At 38.9% G+C, this 15,691-nt stretch overlaps 1 protein-coding gene across 38 annotated transcripts in view; it reads left to right on the forward strand.

Moving 5' to 3' along the window:
* The window catches only part of KIAA1217 (KIAA1217 ortholog), a 361,365-nt gene that overhangs the window by 125,292 nt on the left and 220,382 nt on the right, over positions 1 to 15,691 (forward strand). For 5 of the 38 annotated variants that reach the window (XM_086860790.1, XM_086860827.1, XM_023920171.2 and 2 more), the window contains exon 1: positions 6,358 to 6,724. The exons of 29 other annotated variants lie outside the window; for them this stretch is intronic. In XM_086860790.1, the coding sequence (XP_086716916.1) occupies positions 6,505 to 6,724 (220 nt within the window). In that variant the 5' untranslated portion in view covers positions 6,358 to 6,504. Of the gene's footprint in view, positions 1 to 6,357; positions 6,725 to 15,691 lie in introns of those variants that run through there. 4 more of the 38 variants (XM_023920157.2, XM_023920160.2, XM_023920170.2 and 1 more) reach the window with 3 other exon arrangements.

Genomic DNA, 15,691 nt, shown 5'->3' on the forward strand with positions numbered 1-15,691 from the left:
GTATTTTTGATGTGTTAGGGCTCTTGTAAAGGTTATTCTTTTAAGAGCTGGTCATTTGAAAATGATGATTCAAAAAGCTAGAGAAGGCTGCAGTTATGCTAAAACAAATTAGCACCTAACATTTGAAACTAACGTTTTCTTCAGAGTAAAATGTCAGTGTAGTGTTACAAATTGTTTCTCTCCCTCCTATATTTATAGTGAAAATAAAGACTAAGCCAGTCATAGTTTCACTCACATAATTTCAGAAGAGACTTTGAAAGCTGGACACTTTTCTCCTTTATGAAAAAACTACTAATGCTATAAATTTGGCAGAAGATAATCTTGTGCACATTTTAAAATGCTTTAAGAATCTCATGTGAAATAACTGCAGATGTAGAAAGCAGTATTCATATGTTACTTAACATTGAAGGAATAGTAGTGATGATCTGCTGTGATTTATAGCTAGTGGGTATTCATTTAAGAACCTATCGAGCCTCAGTTCTTATTTGATTTGATTAAAAGATCAGAACAAGCGAAAAAAATCTTTGAACTGAGATTGTATAGATTTTACCACTTTTAGTTATTACAGCCAGGTAATACAGCACCAGGAACAGCCAAATCACAGAACACTTCACCAGAATTTAGCAATAATTTAAATATGGCATAAATATTTGAATTTTGTATTCTTTTGTGAGTGGCTGATACATAGAAAAAGGTAACATTCTGCAAAAAAAAGTATTTGTTATGAGTTGCATGGGCAGCTGTTCACAGTTGAGTATTCTGTCTGAAATTACTTAGTGATTAACTCGTTAGAGTAAAGTACCCAGGCCTGCCATCACAGTTGGCATCAACTGGAAATCTTAGCAACAATTTTGGCAAACATTTCAAACATGAAAGGCTGTGTTTTCACACCCTTGCCCCCTTGCTTTGTTCTTCTGATGGTGCACCCTTTGGTGTAGGAAGTTCCCTGTGTCTGAGTGTGCTTGGGCTCCTGTAACTCTTCAGGCAGGGGAGGGAACCAAGTTCAGCTGTCAAAAGGAATCCTGAGGAGGACACCAGGTGAGGGACAGTAGTGGTGTACCTACACTGGTTTAGAAAAACCATAACCTTGATATAGTCCAGTCTTTACAACCACTTTAATAGGCACAGACCTGTGTACTCAAGCAAACCAGGACTTGGAATGTCTTGGAACCAAAGCAAAACATAAGATGCAGGAGTGATAAAATAATAAAGAAAATTAACTTTGCCATTACTGATAGTATTTTTGGGTTTGTGGCAGAATAAGGTATTTAGATTCTACAGCTATAAATGTTTTATCTTTAAGAAATATTTTGCTATGGTTTAATTTTCTAAATTTTGAATAAAAGGAAAAAATAGTAGACCTGAAGGGGTTTTTTCTGACTTTTTTTTTTTTTTTTGTAATACTTGGAACTGAGATTAAATTTTTACGGCTGAGTAGTAAATCTTTGGAACAGACTTTCCTGATGTAAATGACAACTCTGCTTTAATTATAGCATCTTCTAGGCAGCTATTATATTAGAGCAGGACCCTTAACAGACTTTTCTTTTTAAGACCATATTCAGGAGTAACAGGACTTACCTTAATTACGGTTTTGTGTTGAAGGGGTTCACATGTCTTTGAATGAATGACTAGGTTCCTTTTGCATGGTTTATTTTCCCACCAAGAATGTCTTCAGATCTGTGTGAAATGTTTTAAAATGGGTCTCAATATATTGAATGTGAAGCATCTTCTGTATTACGCAACTATTTCAGAAATCATATATGGAGAAATAAAGCATGGTACATAGTTCTAAGAAAGCTTTAACATCTGCAAAATTAACTTGTCACTAATTTTGCATGCTTCAGTTACTAGAAAATGTAGCTCTCTGAAGCACCAAGCTTTTTTTTTATTATTATTACATTACATACCTATCTGTGACTTGCATCTGAAATTGTTTTCATCACTGATCTTGTTCTTTTGGTGCCTATACATTTATTTCTCATTTCATGCTGAAAATGTTATGCCATCTGGTTACTTGCGTAATTTTGTAAAGAGAAGACTTCATTAATTTGCAGTTTTAACTTCTGCACCTGCAACTTCCATTTACTGGTGTAGCAGTTGTTGCCTGTCAATAGTTTAGAAAGAGTCTGCTGAAGTTGAAATATTTCTGCATACATGCCTTTCTGTCTTTAGACACTTGCAGGCCAAAATCTGGGGGAGGGTTTGGTAGGCTGAGAAAACAGCACATCCTGAACTGTACAGCATCAACTCCTGGGTTTTCCTGGTTCATATGCAAGGGATTCTCTCCTCTCTCCAGCTCTTTATGTGCAAATGTAAACTAGGATTCCATGGTTGCCCAAAAAAGGAAATTTCAAGCTTTGCAAATGCTTTGTTTAGATTAATAACATCTATAGTCACGTTTCTTTTATCCCAGAGGGCACAAACATTTCTTAAGTTAATAGCAGTACCATAACCTATCTAATATGCTATGGTAAAAATGCCTTCTGTTAGATAACTCTTAACAAATTCTTGTTGTCATATTTCAGCAGTAATTTATTTTCTATGCAGGAAAGAGGAAATGCTAGTTTGGAAACTAAAAGGACAATGTTTTAAACAGTGTATGGAAAGTGTATGGTTTTCTAAAAATATTGCTTGTTTACTTATATGTGATTATTCATAAGCAAAGACTGCACTGTTGGTCCCTTAATATTAATTTCTACTGTGAGGCTGTGACAGAGTTTATTCATTGACCCAAAGCACTAGAAAACTTCCTACAGCAGTTTATGAAAACCTGACAAACTGAACTGCTTTTTGTTTAATGGTATGTTACATCAATATGATGTCTCTACCTAGCTGAAGTTGGCTATCTGAAATCTAAGGGAAAAGGGGCTGGGTTTATTTTGAACTTTTTGTTTGGGTTTTTTGTTTGTTTATTTTTGGTTTTGTGGGCTTATTTTGGTTTGTTTTTTTTTTAGTTCAAAAGAGTAGCTTGGGGTTTCAAAAAGCCTGAGAGCTGATGAAAGGCTTGCTCCCTGGGGAACTTCAATAAGAACCTGTGGTGAAGAAGGAGGGATTGGCAGGAAGGGACCTGCCCCACATTTGGGAGGAGCCCAGGCCTCCAGGGCAGCTGGGCTGGGAAGAGAGGACTTGTGCAGGTGGGTGATGGGGAGCTGGCATCAACCCAGGGCTTCACTCTCAGGCTGTTCCAGCCAGAGTGCACTGATTTATTGTGTCAACATCCAGCCTGAAACACAGTCAGCTAAGCAACCTCAGCTTATGCTCTGAAATGGTTTATTTCAGGGTTTGGGGTGATTCTGGGGTGGAGTTTTATTTTGGTGTTTTGAGTTTTTTGAGTTTGTTTCTTTTTTTTAAAGGGTTTGATGCTCATAGCTGGAATCATCATCTTCACATCTCAGAGCCTTTAAAACAAACAAAGAGGACATTTTTGGTGGAACACCATGCCATAGACTGCAGAAAGCTAAAAGGATGAATGAAAAAGAAGTAAATCCTCCCAGACATGGCAGTCACGCATGGAATAGCTTAATTGCTGGGACCTTTGAGAAAGTTTGTACATCTCCTGTTGGACAGATTTAAAGATATTTAAGCTTCCAGATTATGAATAGCCTCTGAATAAGTTTGATAATACAGATGACAAAGCTCTGGGGGGTGGGAAGGCACTTCTGGAGATTGCTTAGCCCAACCCCCAGCTCAGGCAGACTGCTACAACAGGCAGGTCAGGGCTGTGGCTGGTTGGGTGTTGCTTATCTCCAAAGACAGAGACTTCATGCCCTCCCTGTTCAACTTGTGCCAGTGTCTGACTGTGGAGGAAGCCCAGTCCTCCCCAGCCCCAGCAGCAACATCTGACCACCTCCTGCACTCTGAACAAAGCCTTAAGTTCTTTTTTTCCCCACTGTGGTTCAATTTGCACTCATTGTCTCTTGTCCAGTTGCTGGGCACCACTGAGAACAGCCCAGCTCCCTGTTATCCCCACATCAGATGTTCATGCACATGGATAAGATGCCTCCTCCAGGCTGAGCAGGCACAGCTCTCTCAGCCTCTCCTCACATGACACAGTGCCTTCAGACACAGAGCTGTTAGTGAAAGTGGTCATCTTTGACTGGAATGTTCCAGGAATTTCCCGTGTTTGAGGAACATGTTTGACACACCCCACTTCTGCAGGGCTTTGTCTCTGCTGTGAGAAAAAGAGCTTCCTTCTTGTCAAAACCAGGATGTTGCTGCTCTCTTTCAGTGCAGGAATATCCCCTTAGCATCCAAATGGACAATATAGGGCATTTCCTATCAAAAGGTGATGGATAGATCTCCCTTTCCTCATCTTTTTTTTGGTACGTTGCTAGAGAGAGCCTTGGGAAAATCTTGAATTCACAATGTCCTTGCTTTGCTTAAAAATAGTTTTGAGTTACAGGTTACATGATCATTTAGTTAGACTCCTTCACAGATGAGGCCATTCTTTGCACAAGCAACCTCTGATAAGGATGCTTAGTTTGGGTGAATGTGTAATGTACAACAATCTCAGTTGGATTTTGCTTTAGAAGTAATGATTCAAAAACTGAGATACTGTTTCTGTTGTCACTCAGGACTGGATTTTATTTCACAGTTGTTCTGTGTTTTGCAGAATTAAAATATGTCTTTGTAGTATCAGAGGCATTATTGTCATGACTTAAAAACGCTTCTTAAGCATACAGCATTTGTGTCTGCTTACACAATGAGAAATCATAATGGAAGATATTAAAAATTACAATTGGTCAAAGAGTCCAAGATCTTGAGAGGGAATGACAGTACTTCTTAGGCTCAGTACAACTGAGCTGTCACATACGTACTGGGTTTCCCATTTTCTCTTTCTTCTTCACTCATTCTTTACCCCAGTTACATGATTAACTCTCCATTCATCATCCTGTTTCACCCCAGTTTCTGTTCTTCATTGTCTTCTGCAGAACCTGCTGTGCCTGAGCACTGCTAATGAGCCCAGTTACTCTCATGCCCCTCAGGTCCCTCCTTGTGAGTAGAAATCTTCCCCCTCAGAGTCCCTTCTGTGTTGATAATATAATATGCAGAATAATATCATAGCAAGGCTTGCTGTATTGCACTTAATCTGGCCCATTTTTAATGGGACAACAAAGCAATAGACTCCATGCTTTATAGAGTTACCATAAACAGTTACCTATTTAATGTAGGACTCTTGGAGAAAAAAAAAGGAAATAACTAGCAGAAATATTTTACTGCATTGCACAATTTCCATCTCAGAAAATGAGGAATGGCTGTATTAATTTAGTCATGTTTTGCTTACTTTTTGCTTATTAAGCATTTCTCCTAAATATCTATCAGTACTTTAGCTTGTGTAATATTGATTTGCTTATGTTTGTTCTAGTTTTAAAATAAAATGGATCCTCATATTCTATTAGAGATGCAGCATACTGGTTGCCTGGGATATTGAGAAATACATTTTAAAATTCAGCATGAAGATTTTACTGTAACTGTAGCTGTGATGTTTTCTTTTGTTTGCACTGTGTTGTTTTTCTTTAGAAGTTGTTTCCAAAATTATGGTGAATGGAATTTTCTTTTCATGTGACCAAATGCTCTTTGTCTTGGCAGCATTCACAAGCACAGAGCTGGCAGAGAAAGTTAGGCAGGATTTGCCTGGGCATTTTCAAATAAGAGCACCCAGGAACTGAGATTTGAAATAATGTAGCCTGAGGTCAGGAATTTTTTCTTTAGAGAGTCAGTAAAGAACATGATTATCTGTAGTGTGCAAGCTAGAGGTTTTCCAGATATATATGTACCATTGAAATTGGAAAGTATGATGGGCAATATTCTGTGCAGTGTTGCTTCCTAAGCAATGCCAGTTAATAATAAGGGATTTGGGACATTTTTCAAAGACAGATGATTTTTGCTGTCAATCCTTCCTTGCTTTTGGTGAGTTAGATAATACATTGCTAGGAGAATATGCATCATTTAATCCAATTTGAGCTTGCACCGTGCTTAACTCAAAGACAAATATGTTCTTGACATCAGGCATTTACCGTATAGCACTGAAGCAGTGTGGTTTTGGCACACCGTGAGGAAATCTGCCGAAACAAGAAAGTGTTTGTTTGAGAGAGAGGGCTGGGAGAGGAATGCAGAGGGTCCCACATGCAGAGGTAACCCTGAGCCTGGGTGGTTTTTCATGTTGTACCTGCGTAGGTGGAGCATTCCCCTCATGCCAGGCTGCTCCTCAGTGCAGCTCCAGACAGTCCCTGGAAGAGCTTCTGCTCCCCACAGCGTTCCTGGGACTCAGCACCGGGACAGAGGCGTCTGTTTTACCCCAGCACACATTTGCATTCCACAGGTCTGGGGAACTGCGTGACCACCCAAGGCTCGGTGTTTAAAACTGATCAGGCTGGCAGCACAGCTCCTCACATCCAGCTGCGCTGCACACACAAACTCCCCAGCCTCTGAGCTGGAAAGTCAGCTGCGAAGGATTTTTTTAGAAATTGCTTTTTGGAGCAGGTACATCCCTGCACAGGCAGGATGTCCAAACCCTCCCGCTTGGCTCGACCTGTGTCGGCTAACACAGCTCCTAAATCACCTTTGTCTAGGAAAGAAGATTTGAACAGCCGATCACGAAAAATTAGGCTAGGTGAAAAGATTTTGAGAGCTGGCAGCGAAGGAAACCTGGTTAAACAGCATCAGCAAGAGCAGGTGGAAATCACAGAAAGGCTTGTGCCACGGAGGGCTCCCTTCCTGAAAGGTAACTGGTTATTTCATGCTGCAAAAGAAATAATCAAATGCATTTTCAATCACTGTGCTTTTAATAAACCCCAAACATCAATTATTGTATAATAGGGGGTATATGTGTGTATGTGTGTGTGTATTGTTCCTAAACGAGAGATTCTTGTACATAAAGCATTTGTTTCAAAAATAAAAGGGCTGAAAATATTTTTGTTGTTCAATTTTGGCTGGGTACTGTATACAAGCTAAAAATGTTGAGCTGTCAAAGTGGTAAATCACAATCTTTTACAGTCTAAATGTGCTACTGTATTGTGAAGCTTTATTTGAAATAATGGTTTGAAATTATTAGCAAGTGTGAGAAAGATTAAATAGAGAGAAATAAAGAGAAAATAGACTGTGCAGGCACTGAATCTTTCAACCCTGCAAGTAAAACTCTTCTTTGTGGGTCCTAACAAGGCAGCTGCAACTATTTCTTGTATAAAAACTAAACAGATCAAGTGTATTTGGAAAGGCTTATATGCTTTCAGAATGCAAACAAATGTGGAGGATAATATAAGATTACGATCTGCTTTCACTGATCTGTTGAGAAATGAGCTGCAGCAGAATTGCCTCTTTTTAACTTAGTTTTCGTGACAGAACTCCTTAGAACTGCTTTTAAAAGTAGCCATTTAATCTGCATGGTGTAAAATGAGGGTAAATTGCCATTCTATCGGGAAGTGATAGTAGTAGTACTCTAATTGTACTCTTCATAGAGTTTATATTTAAATATGAGCAAGAAGTAGAATCCCTTCAGTACAGAATAGAAATTGCTGTCCCTCCATCCTAAATCCATAGGAGAAGGAAGTGTAGATTATAGACCTTTGTAACTTGAAACTGTACTTTCATTTCACACACATGGCATCCAAGGTCACAGTTTTCATTCCTGCCTGAATAAGGTTTAAAAGAATTTTTTTTTTTTTTCCTGCAGCATGACTTTTATTATTTCACAAAGAAGGGGAAAGTGATGACACCTAGTCTTACTCTGGGAGATGGATGATCTGTTTGTTTCTACAAAGGAAACTGGGTTTGAAGCACTTTATTAATGGCAGAAGAGAGCAAATAGAAAAACTGGAGGTGGGGAGGCTTAAATTACTCATCTCACTCACAGAACCTCTTGCTTATTTAGCAGTGTAACACGGAAACTAATTTTTGATCTTGAGATGTATTGCAAGAAAGTAAAACCTTTATTAAAAAAACCCAAACAAACAGATGTACAACTCTTTATGCCCTGGTACCCAATATTTATTTATTTTATAGTAAATTATATTTCCCAGTCAAGTTTTTAAAATTTGAAAAATTTCATAGAAAATCCTGTAACAGTATGCTTTTCCAACAAGCTAAAGTTTTCTCAACAGCAGTTTATTCCCTCTGTGTTCTCTCATTTCTTTGGTGCATTGAGAAAAGGAAATCATGCAGGATTTACAGAACAGAAAATGTGTCCTTCTAAGGGATGTGATTTTTATGGCACTCAGTTCCTTTATCACTTTACTCACTTTATCAAAATGTTGGGCTATGTAATGCTTTGCAACTTCAAGCAAGGGTTGCACCCACTGCTTAGAGTTTTAGGTGAAATTTCTCTAAAAGAGAAATCTAGAGTCTGTCAGCAGTGCTGCAACATGTCACGTGCTTTTAGGATTTATAGCTTGCACTTACTGTCTTCTTGAGCATGCATTAAACAGTACTGTTAAGTACTGGCTTTCTGCATTGGGATGGTTGTTTTAGTTTAGGCAAGATGCTACTGCGAGTTGTTTTTGTAAGAGATGTTGAATAACAAATATTGATACTTCTGAAGGGAGCATATTATAAGGGAGATGGAAATGCAGAGCATGGTTTTTTCCCTCTGAAAATGGGACTGGCTGGATGGCCCCCAGTAAAGTCCAAGCATTGGCCAAAGTGATTTGAGAGATGTTTTGTGAGAAGTGGGAGCTGACCTGGGTGGTGGAGGGACAGCAGATATGGCAGAAGCCAAAAGAAACAGTGAAGGGTACAGAAGCCACAAGGCAGGGTCCTGGGTCAAGGCTGAGTAAAGAGAGCATGAGCAGCAGCCAAGGGTGTTTGTGTGCTCTTGAAGTGCTAAAGGGGAAAAGTGAAAGAGGTGGTAGAGGGCAGGTATAGGCTGAGACAGCTAAAGTAGGAAGCATGGTGAGGGGAGGCAGAAAGCTCCTGTGTGAAGAAGACTGGGCTTGGAGGAGAAAAAAATGGTGAAGGAGGAATGGCTTTTAGGTGGGTCAAAGAAGCTGGAATGGAGGAGTGGGAGCAGGAGTCTCTGTTAGGTGGGGAGTGGGATCTTTAACAACCTGACATGGAAAAGGAGTTTGATCAAATTTCATCCTTTGTTATGTAATGCCAGTGAAACCCCATGGTGTGTGTGTGCTGCGCCTTAAAATCCTGGTCTGTGCACGGGAGATCAACCTGGGCTGTCTGGATTAGTTTCTACTGTTGAACTTTATATGGGAAACATGGCACTATTTCAGGTTTCTTTGAAAGTTTTAAATTCATACCAAAGAGGTATAACATGCATGAGTGTGCTAAGAGACAGCAATCCAGCAAAGCCCAGTGCATAACAAATAGGAAATAAAACATCGTGGCTATAATTTTTAACAGGACTGTAAAGCATGATGAGTCATTCTAATTACTTTGTATGTTGGGGGCGGTTTCTACAGAATTCTTGCCCTGCATTGTGCAAGATGAGTTATACTTAACTGAGAAGTTGGGTTCTATTAGCAGGGGGGCAACTTGAAGCAGAGACAAATGTAGTCCTTGTAGGTAAAGCCATGAAAGGTCAGAGTGGATCTCTGCTTCCACCACTGAGGTCTGTGTGGCAGAGACAGACATACTGCTTCAACTTTCACAAGGGAATGCTGGCTGTATGGATTTTGTTTCTGGTTTAGCTGTTGGATGTGCAAATCTGAGACCATGGGTTCTGATTTGTAGAGCTGAAACCACATAACAGTAACTGAAGTCAGTGTCAGCTGCAATTTTATTGTGTGAAGTACTGTCTAATGCAAAGGACTCAAGAAGGTCATCTTGTACCTACCTGTTAATCTTCATCTGAATTTAATACATAGCTTTGACCATAATTTCTCTGGATGCCAGGTTCATCTTGCTAAAAGAGATAGGAAGGAGTAGGATAAAATTCTTATTTTATAATGAGGGATACTCAGACCCAGGCTACAAAATTTGTTGCTTGGTCTTCACACAAAGACCTGACAAATGTGCAGTACGTGAACCCCACATCCAGAATAGCTAAGATGAATTCTTCCATGCATATGGAATGAGTCCTGTTCATTCTGTGAGGAGAACAAGGAAATGGCTGTATGAAGGATGGGACAAGGTTGTGGGTGAGGAAAGTCTGTAATACAATGCACATGCACTGGGAGTGGGAAGCAGGGTTGCAGAGACAGTCTGAGTTTTGGCATTTCCCACCTGGTGAGGGACTTTCTTTGCAAACTGAACATCATTTAAAGATTTGCTGGTTTAAATAAAAAATGGAGATAGGTAAACTTTTCTTTTTTAATTTTCACTTTCATGACTGAATCAATTAAAATAGGATTTTTTTCACCTCTGGGATGTGTTACTGATTGGAGAACTTTATGAATTTCTGTTACTCATACTTTCCTCCTTTTCTTGCATTCTCCAAGAAAAGCAGAGAATATACTAATGTTTGTCTTTTCAATTTCCCTTCTCTGCCCTTTTATTGAGTTTTGATATTTGCTTTATTATTTGGCTTTCTATTGCTTCACTTTGCTTTATTTTTCACTCTATTTTTCTCCATTAGAGTTTCCTCTCTGGGTTCTCCTCTGCCCTTTACTTTGCAGTTCACAGTGATTGGAATGCAAGGCCAATACTTTCAGACTAAACCTTTTGGTGTCTCATATTCAGTTGGATCTAAAGCTAGACAAAACCTGTTTGTTCCATCCCTAGTTATTAGAATGGGGCCAGAGGACTTTGGGGATACAGTGGGACTCATAACTATGGTCTCTTCATGCGAAGCAAGTAATAATAGCACCATAGAAAGCAGAATTAATTACATTTTCCCTACTTCATTTTTATGACAAACTCTAATGACCATATAAGCCATTTGTGTATTACTAATTATCTCCAAGAACATTATGGTTCTTAAATAGATATAAAATAATGGCCAAAGTTAGGAAAATATTCTGTCTGACATTCGAATAATATCTATGGAATGTTTAAAGCCAAGAACTTTATTTGTCAGGAACTTCCATTTCACAGCATTTCCTGACAGGGTTGTACCTACAAATACAGAACATATGTAAGACTAGGGGTTTGCCATCCAAGGAAGTTCATTATTAAAAGAATAGCAAAGCAAAGAATGTTAGTATTTAGCCTACAGTATTTTTCTTTCCTCTGCAACTGTTTTAGATTCATGAGGGCAGAGAACACAGATCTTGTATCTACAGTACTTGTATATTCAAATGTTCATTATCTCACAAATTTAATGCTGGCTTTCTTCTTTTCTACCAGTACTTTTTTTTCTTTTCAATTTGAAATGCAGCTTTTTTAAAGGAAATCAGAAATGTTACTCTCTTTTAGACTAGTCTGAAAAACTAGTGAAATTAGGTTGGTATCTGATGTGCAACATAATAGAGTTAATGGTTCAAAATTTCGAGTTTGAGATATCGATTTGATAGCATATAGGGACTATATTATTTCATTTTGGTAAATCAGAAATAGAGAAATAACATGGGCTGTTAGATTACAAAATAAATCTAGATTTAAAAAAATGCAAGCTGGAAAAGAGCATTGTTAAGATAACTCTAGGAATTTATAGTTGCAATGTAGAAACAGAGACCAGGTATGAGACAGTAGACATTCTTTCCGTTGCCTACATGAACATTTATTTCTATAGCTGCTGAAGGCTGACTTCACCTGGAGGATGAATAGGGCAGCTGAACATGCCTCCTTCCAGTTAAGATTATGCAGTATATAAACTGGAGTTATGGTTATTGAAAACTGAATGTCTGGACATTTGTTTAGGTAATGAATAATTGGCCTACCTCTGATCTTATTGAGATCATGACTCAGACCCAAGGATAAAGTACACTTTAGCTATTCTTTTAAGCATGATTTCCTCCAAAAATGGGTCATGTAAAAAATACCTGGCAGGATTTCTTCCATTGGTAACCTTTTTTACCCATTACCTGAATTTGTGCAATTATGATGGAGAGGTAAGGGACTCAAAAATACTGCATTTCTGTGATATACTGTACATACTGAGCTGTGTGGGATACGCTGTTCTGTACCTGTCAAATAGTGCATGTCTATATTTTTCTATAATACTGTGGAAAATTGCTGGCTGTGTGGAGAAGGGAGACCTGATTGATATTGTGTTCAGGGAAGAGCTGCAGTGTGTGCTCAGCTCTTCTTGCACATCAGAGAGTTCACGTGTGGGTGACACCTCATAAAAGCCATACCCAAGGGACAAGCCTGGGTTGGAGCTCACAGCTCACATAATTCACTAGAAGGGAAAATTCAGACTGTGAATGAGATTGCATGAATTCTGATGGAAATGTTTTGAAATTGAATATATACTGCTGCCTAAGTATAATTCAGTTTACCAAGTCAGTAGCCAATCCCAAATAAAAAATAATAAAAGAAAAAGCTGTTTTGGAAACCGAGTTACAGTAGTTGCCTTGCTTACAGAACTATTTTTCAATTCCAGAAAGTATATCCTCTTTATAACTTCTTCCTCTGGGACCTGGCAGGAAAAGGAGAGCTCTTTACATCCCCTTGGGAAGCTCAGGATCTTCTGTTTGTTTTACTGTAAGGGCATGAGGGATGAGCAAAAACTTCACCAATTCTCTCCACAGCTCAAAAAAAGTTTAAACCATATAGATGAGGGAATTTTGGAGAGGTTACAATTTTGGGGAAAATTAAGTATAATTTTTGAACATTCATTTTTCCTTAAATGATGTCTTTCTGAAATCTCTCAGAGGTTTTGAAGCTTAGATTAAATTAAGGGAATGAATAGATCGCACAGATTGTAGGTACTTAAATGTTCCTTGCTGGATTCTTGCTCCATAAAGCAACATATCAAAATCACTTTCACATCTTTAGGATGTAAATATATATTTTACACACAGTATATAACTTTCCATGTATATACAAAATTTGTAACAGTGTAACAATGTCACCTGAGTGACATGACTTAATTGGAACCATAGTATTTCAGTAGGTGTCAGTCAAACAGTACCATGCAACTCTGGACTAATTTAGCAAAATTTGAATGAGAAGGCTCAGAAATATTAGCCCTCTTGTCAAAATCCCTTCAAGCCTGGGGGTTTCTGTGAAACAGGGTTTTTTTTTCCCCCCCAGAGTTGACCCTATTAATATAGGTTGTATAATTTTTGAGTGTACCCTTTTATCAAAACAAGAGCTAGTGTTTTGAATTGAAAGCATAACTTTCAGATTTATCCATTTATTTAATGTTGTGGATATTCTAGTAGGTTAAAAAGTTACTTGTGAGTTCTGTGTTAGTTTATTTGTATGATGTCAAGACAGGAGTTGTTCTACAGTTGAAAGGTTTTTGACTGAAGGTGGAAAGAGCATCATTGAAGTACGGTGAAAAGAAATAGCAATGCTCATGTATTTGGGATGTACTTGGTAAGCCTGTGTATCTTTTCTTCTTTGGTGGATGGACTGTAGTGTCCTTCTAGGCTGAAATTCAGCTCCTATCTTTATCTGTTATTATTATTGTCTGGTAATTAAGTGGTGGATTGAGCTTCCTTTAATTTTCAGGTTAGCTCACATCATCCTCTGAAATGGGATTTTCAAAGCTGGACACGGTGCTCCATCACTGAGTGCAGTGGAAGGATTATGTTACAATTATTGTGGATAAATGTTTGTAAATCCTAGTGCAACTACAGGTTTTTTTGCACAATGGCATGGTAATGTTTTAAGCTTCTGATTAAGTCCTAGAGCCATTTTTGCTGTTAATCATCTTTTAACTTTAGGCATCAAGGGTTTCTCCCTGACCCAGAAAGACAATCATTCTAGCTGATCTTAATTCCTGAATCCTTTCTAGTATTATAAGTGTAGACACAACATCAGCTCTTTCCAAATCTTCTGGTGTTTCACCCATCCTGAGTGAATTCAGGTAAATACTTAGAACACAGAAATTTTCATCTGTTGGTTCTTGTAGTGCCCTAGGATGAGATTTGTAAGATCCCAGCACACTGTCTGGTTTCATTCCTTTCCTTTTTAGATTTTGTAGCTGGTATTAATTACGGAAGACACATGGTCACAGCTGACCCTCTTCTTGAAGTCTGATATGAGAAAGGCATTCAGAATTCTGCTTTCCCATGCCATTTGTTAAAAACTGTCTTTTCCCATTCAGTAATGGATCCATCTTTTCTTTGCCCTTCCTCTGACTACTAAGGCATTTATACAATAAGCAGTCACCCAGGTCTGCTGTTCATTTTAAGGAAAGAGAAAACATTCAGGGCCCAGTCATGAACCAGTTATTCTGCTTTTAAAAAAAATGGTAAAGTTGCCAATACATTAAAAATCAAAACATCTGGAATGCACAGCTGGCTGGCTGAACATATTCATGGTATTAGTATCCAGACATTTAAGAACAGCTAGTATTGTACTGTTACCAGGAAATAAGTTTTATGATGGCCATCTACTGCTGACATAGGTTGAGGTTGCATCCTGGCCTAGATAAAATTTATCTTGAGCCTCATACTGTAAGTTTGTGAACATGCTAAGGCCCTTGCTGCAGCTTCAGTGTATGAGTTACTTGCTGAGCAGTGAAAACTCTGGAGACCTCTCCTCAGCCTTCTATCTGCCAATGCGCAGATTCATCTGCAGCACCTAGATGCAGCATTGATAGACTTCATTAATAGTTTGAAATTAAACTTTCTTAGCACCTCTTATTGGAAGACATGGGAAAAGAGGTTTAGGCAGAGAAGGTGTAAGTGCAGCCCTGCTGTGTGAGGAGCAGGCACTGCCTGGCTAACATGTGAGCTCCACAGACACCTGTGCTGCCTGGCTGCATCTTGGCTGTCACCTGGAAGGTGCATCACCTCCTTTTGGGGCTGCAGATTTATCTTCTGCCAGTGATGTTCTGCCTCTCTCCCCATACCTGTGTGGTTGCCAGAGCCAGGAGACTACAGCCCCTTTCTCTCTCAAATATCAATTTCATTAGGGCAGAGGATAAATACTAAGCATATCACTAGTGAGGGTAATCAAATAGCACCTGAAGGGGTTAAAATTAATCCAGCAGTTTGAGACCAAAGTCTAGCTTCCCTTAAACACATTTTATGCTGACCTGTAAGTTTTTATTTTGTGGCACATATTTCTCAATGAAGCCTTGAGTGCATGATAAATGACTGCATTCACATGCTGGACATTGCAGGCAATGTTAAAATCGTGCACTCACTTTCTGCACTGGTCATGCAAACTCGCATGTTACACTTGGCCATTTTCCAGCCTGCACATCTCACCATGCAGTTTGCTTTTCCTACTGGATTCAGTTTATCTTTGTGCTGAATTATCTCTCATTTTATCATTTGAATGCAGCTCAGGTAATTATGTTTTGAATAGAAAAATGCTTGAGTAAGTGAAGTATCACTTTGAATGCCATCTTGACCTCTTGGAACTAACTGACCTCTTCCTGTGCAGGCTCTGTAGCTCACAGGCCTGCGTTCTGCAATGGTTAGCATGCTCCACGGTGTGGGGCAAAGCTGCAGCTTTTGGGCAAATCAGACTACCAACATGGAAAACTATCTCTACACAATCTCAGAAGTCTTTGAGGATCAAGCAAGTGGTTTAAATTGTACTGCCTTTAGTGATGGTTTAAATAAGTTCTGGCAGCAGAGCATCCCTTGTAATGCTTGTGCAAGTACCTTTTTGTATATGTGTGCCTCTACATGAGTCCTCTGCCTCCACCTCCCAGGGAAGTTTCTGGGAGACACAGTGG

Source organism: Cyanistes caeruleus, chromosome 1, assembly GCF_971803275.1.
Source record: "Cyanistes caeruleus chromosome 1, bCyaCae1.hap1.1, whole genome shotgun sequence".
NCBI classification, from domain to species: domain Eukaryota; kingdom Metazoa; phylum Chordata; class Aves; order Passeriformes; family Paridae; genus Cyanistes; species Cyanistes caeruleus.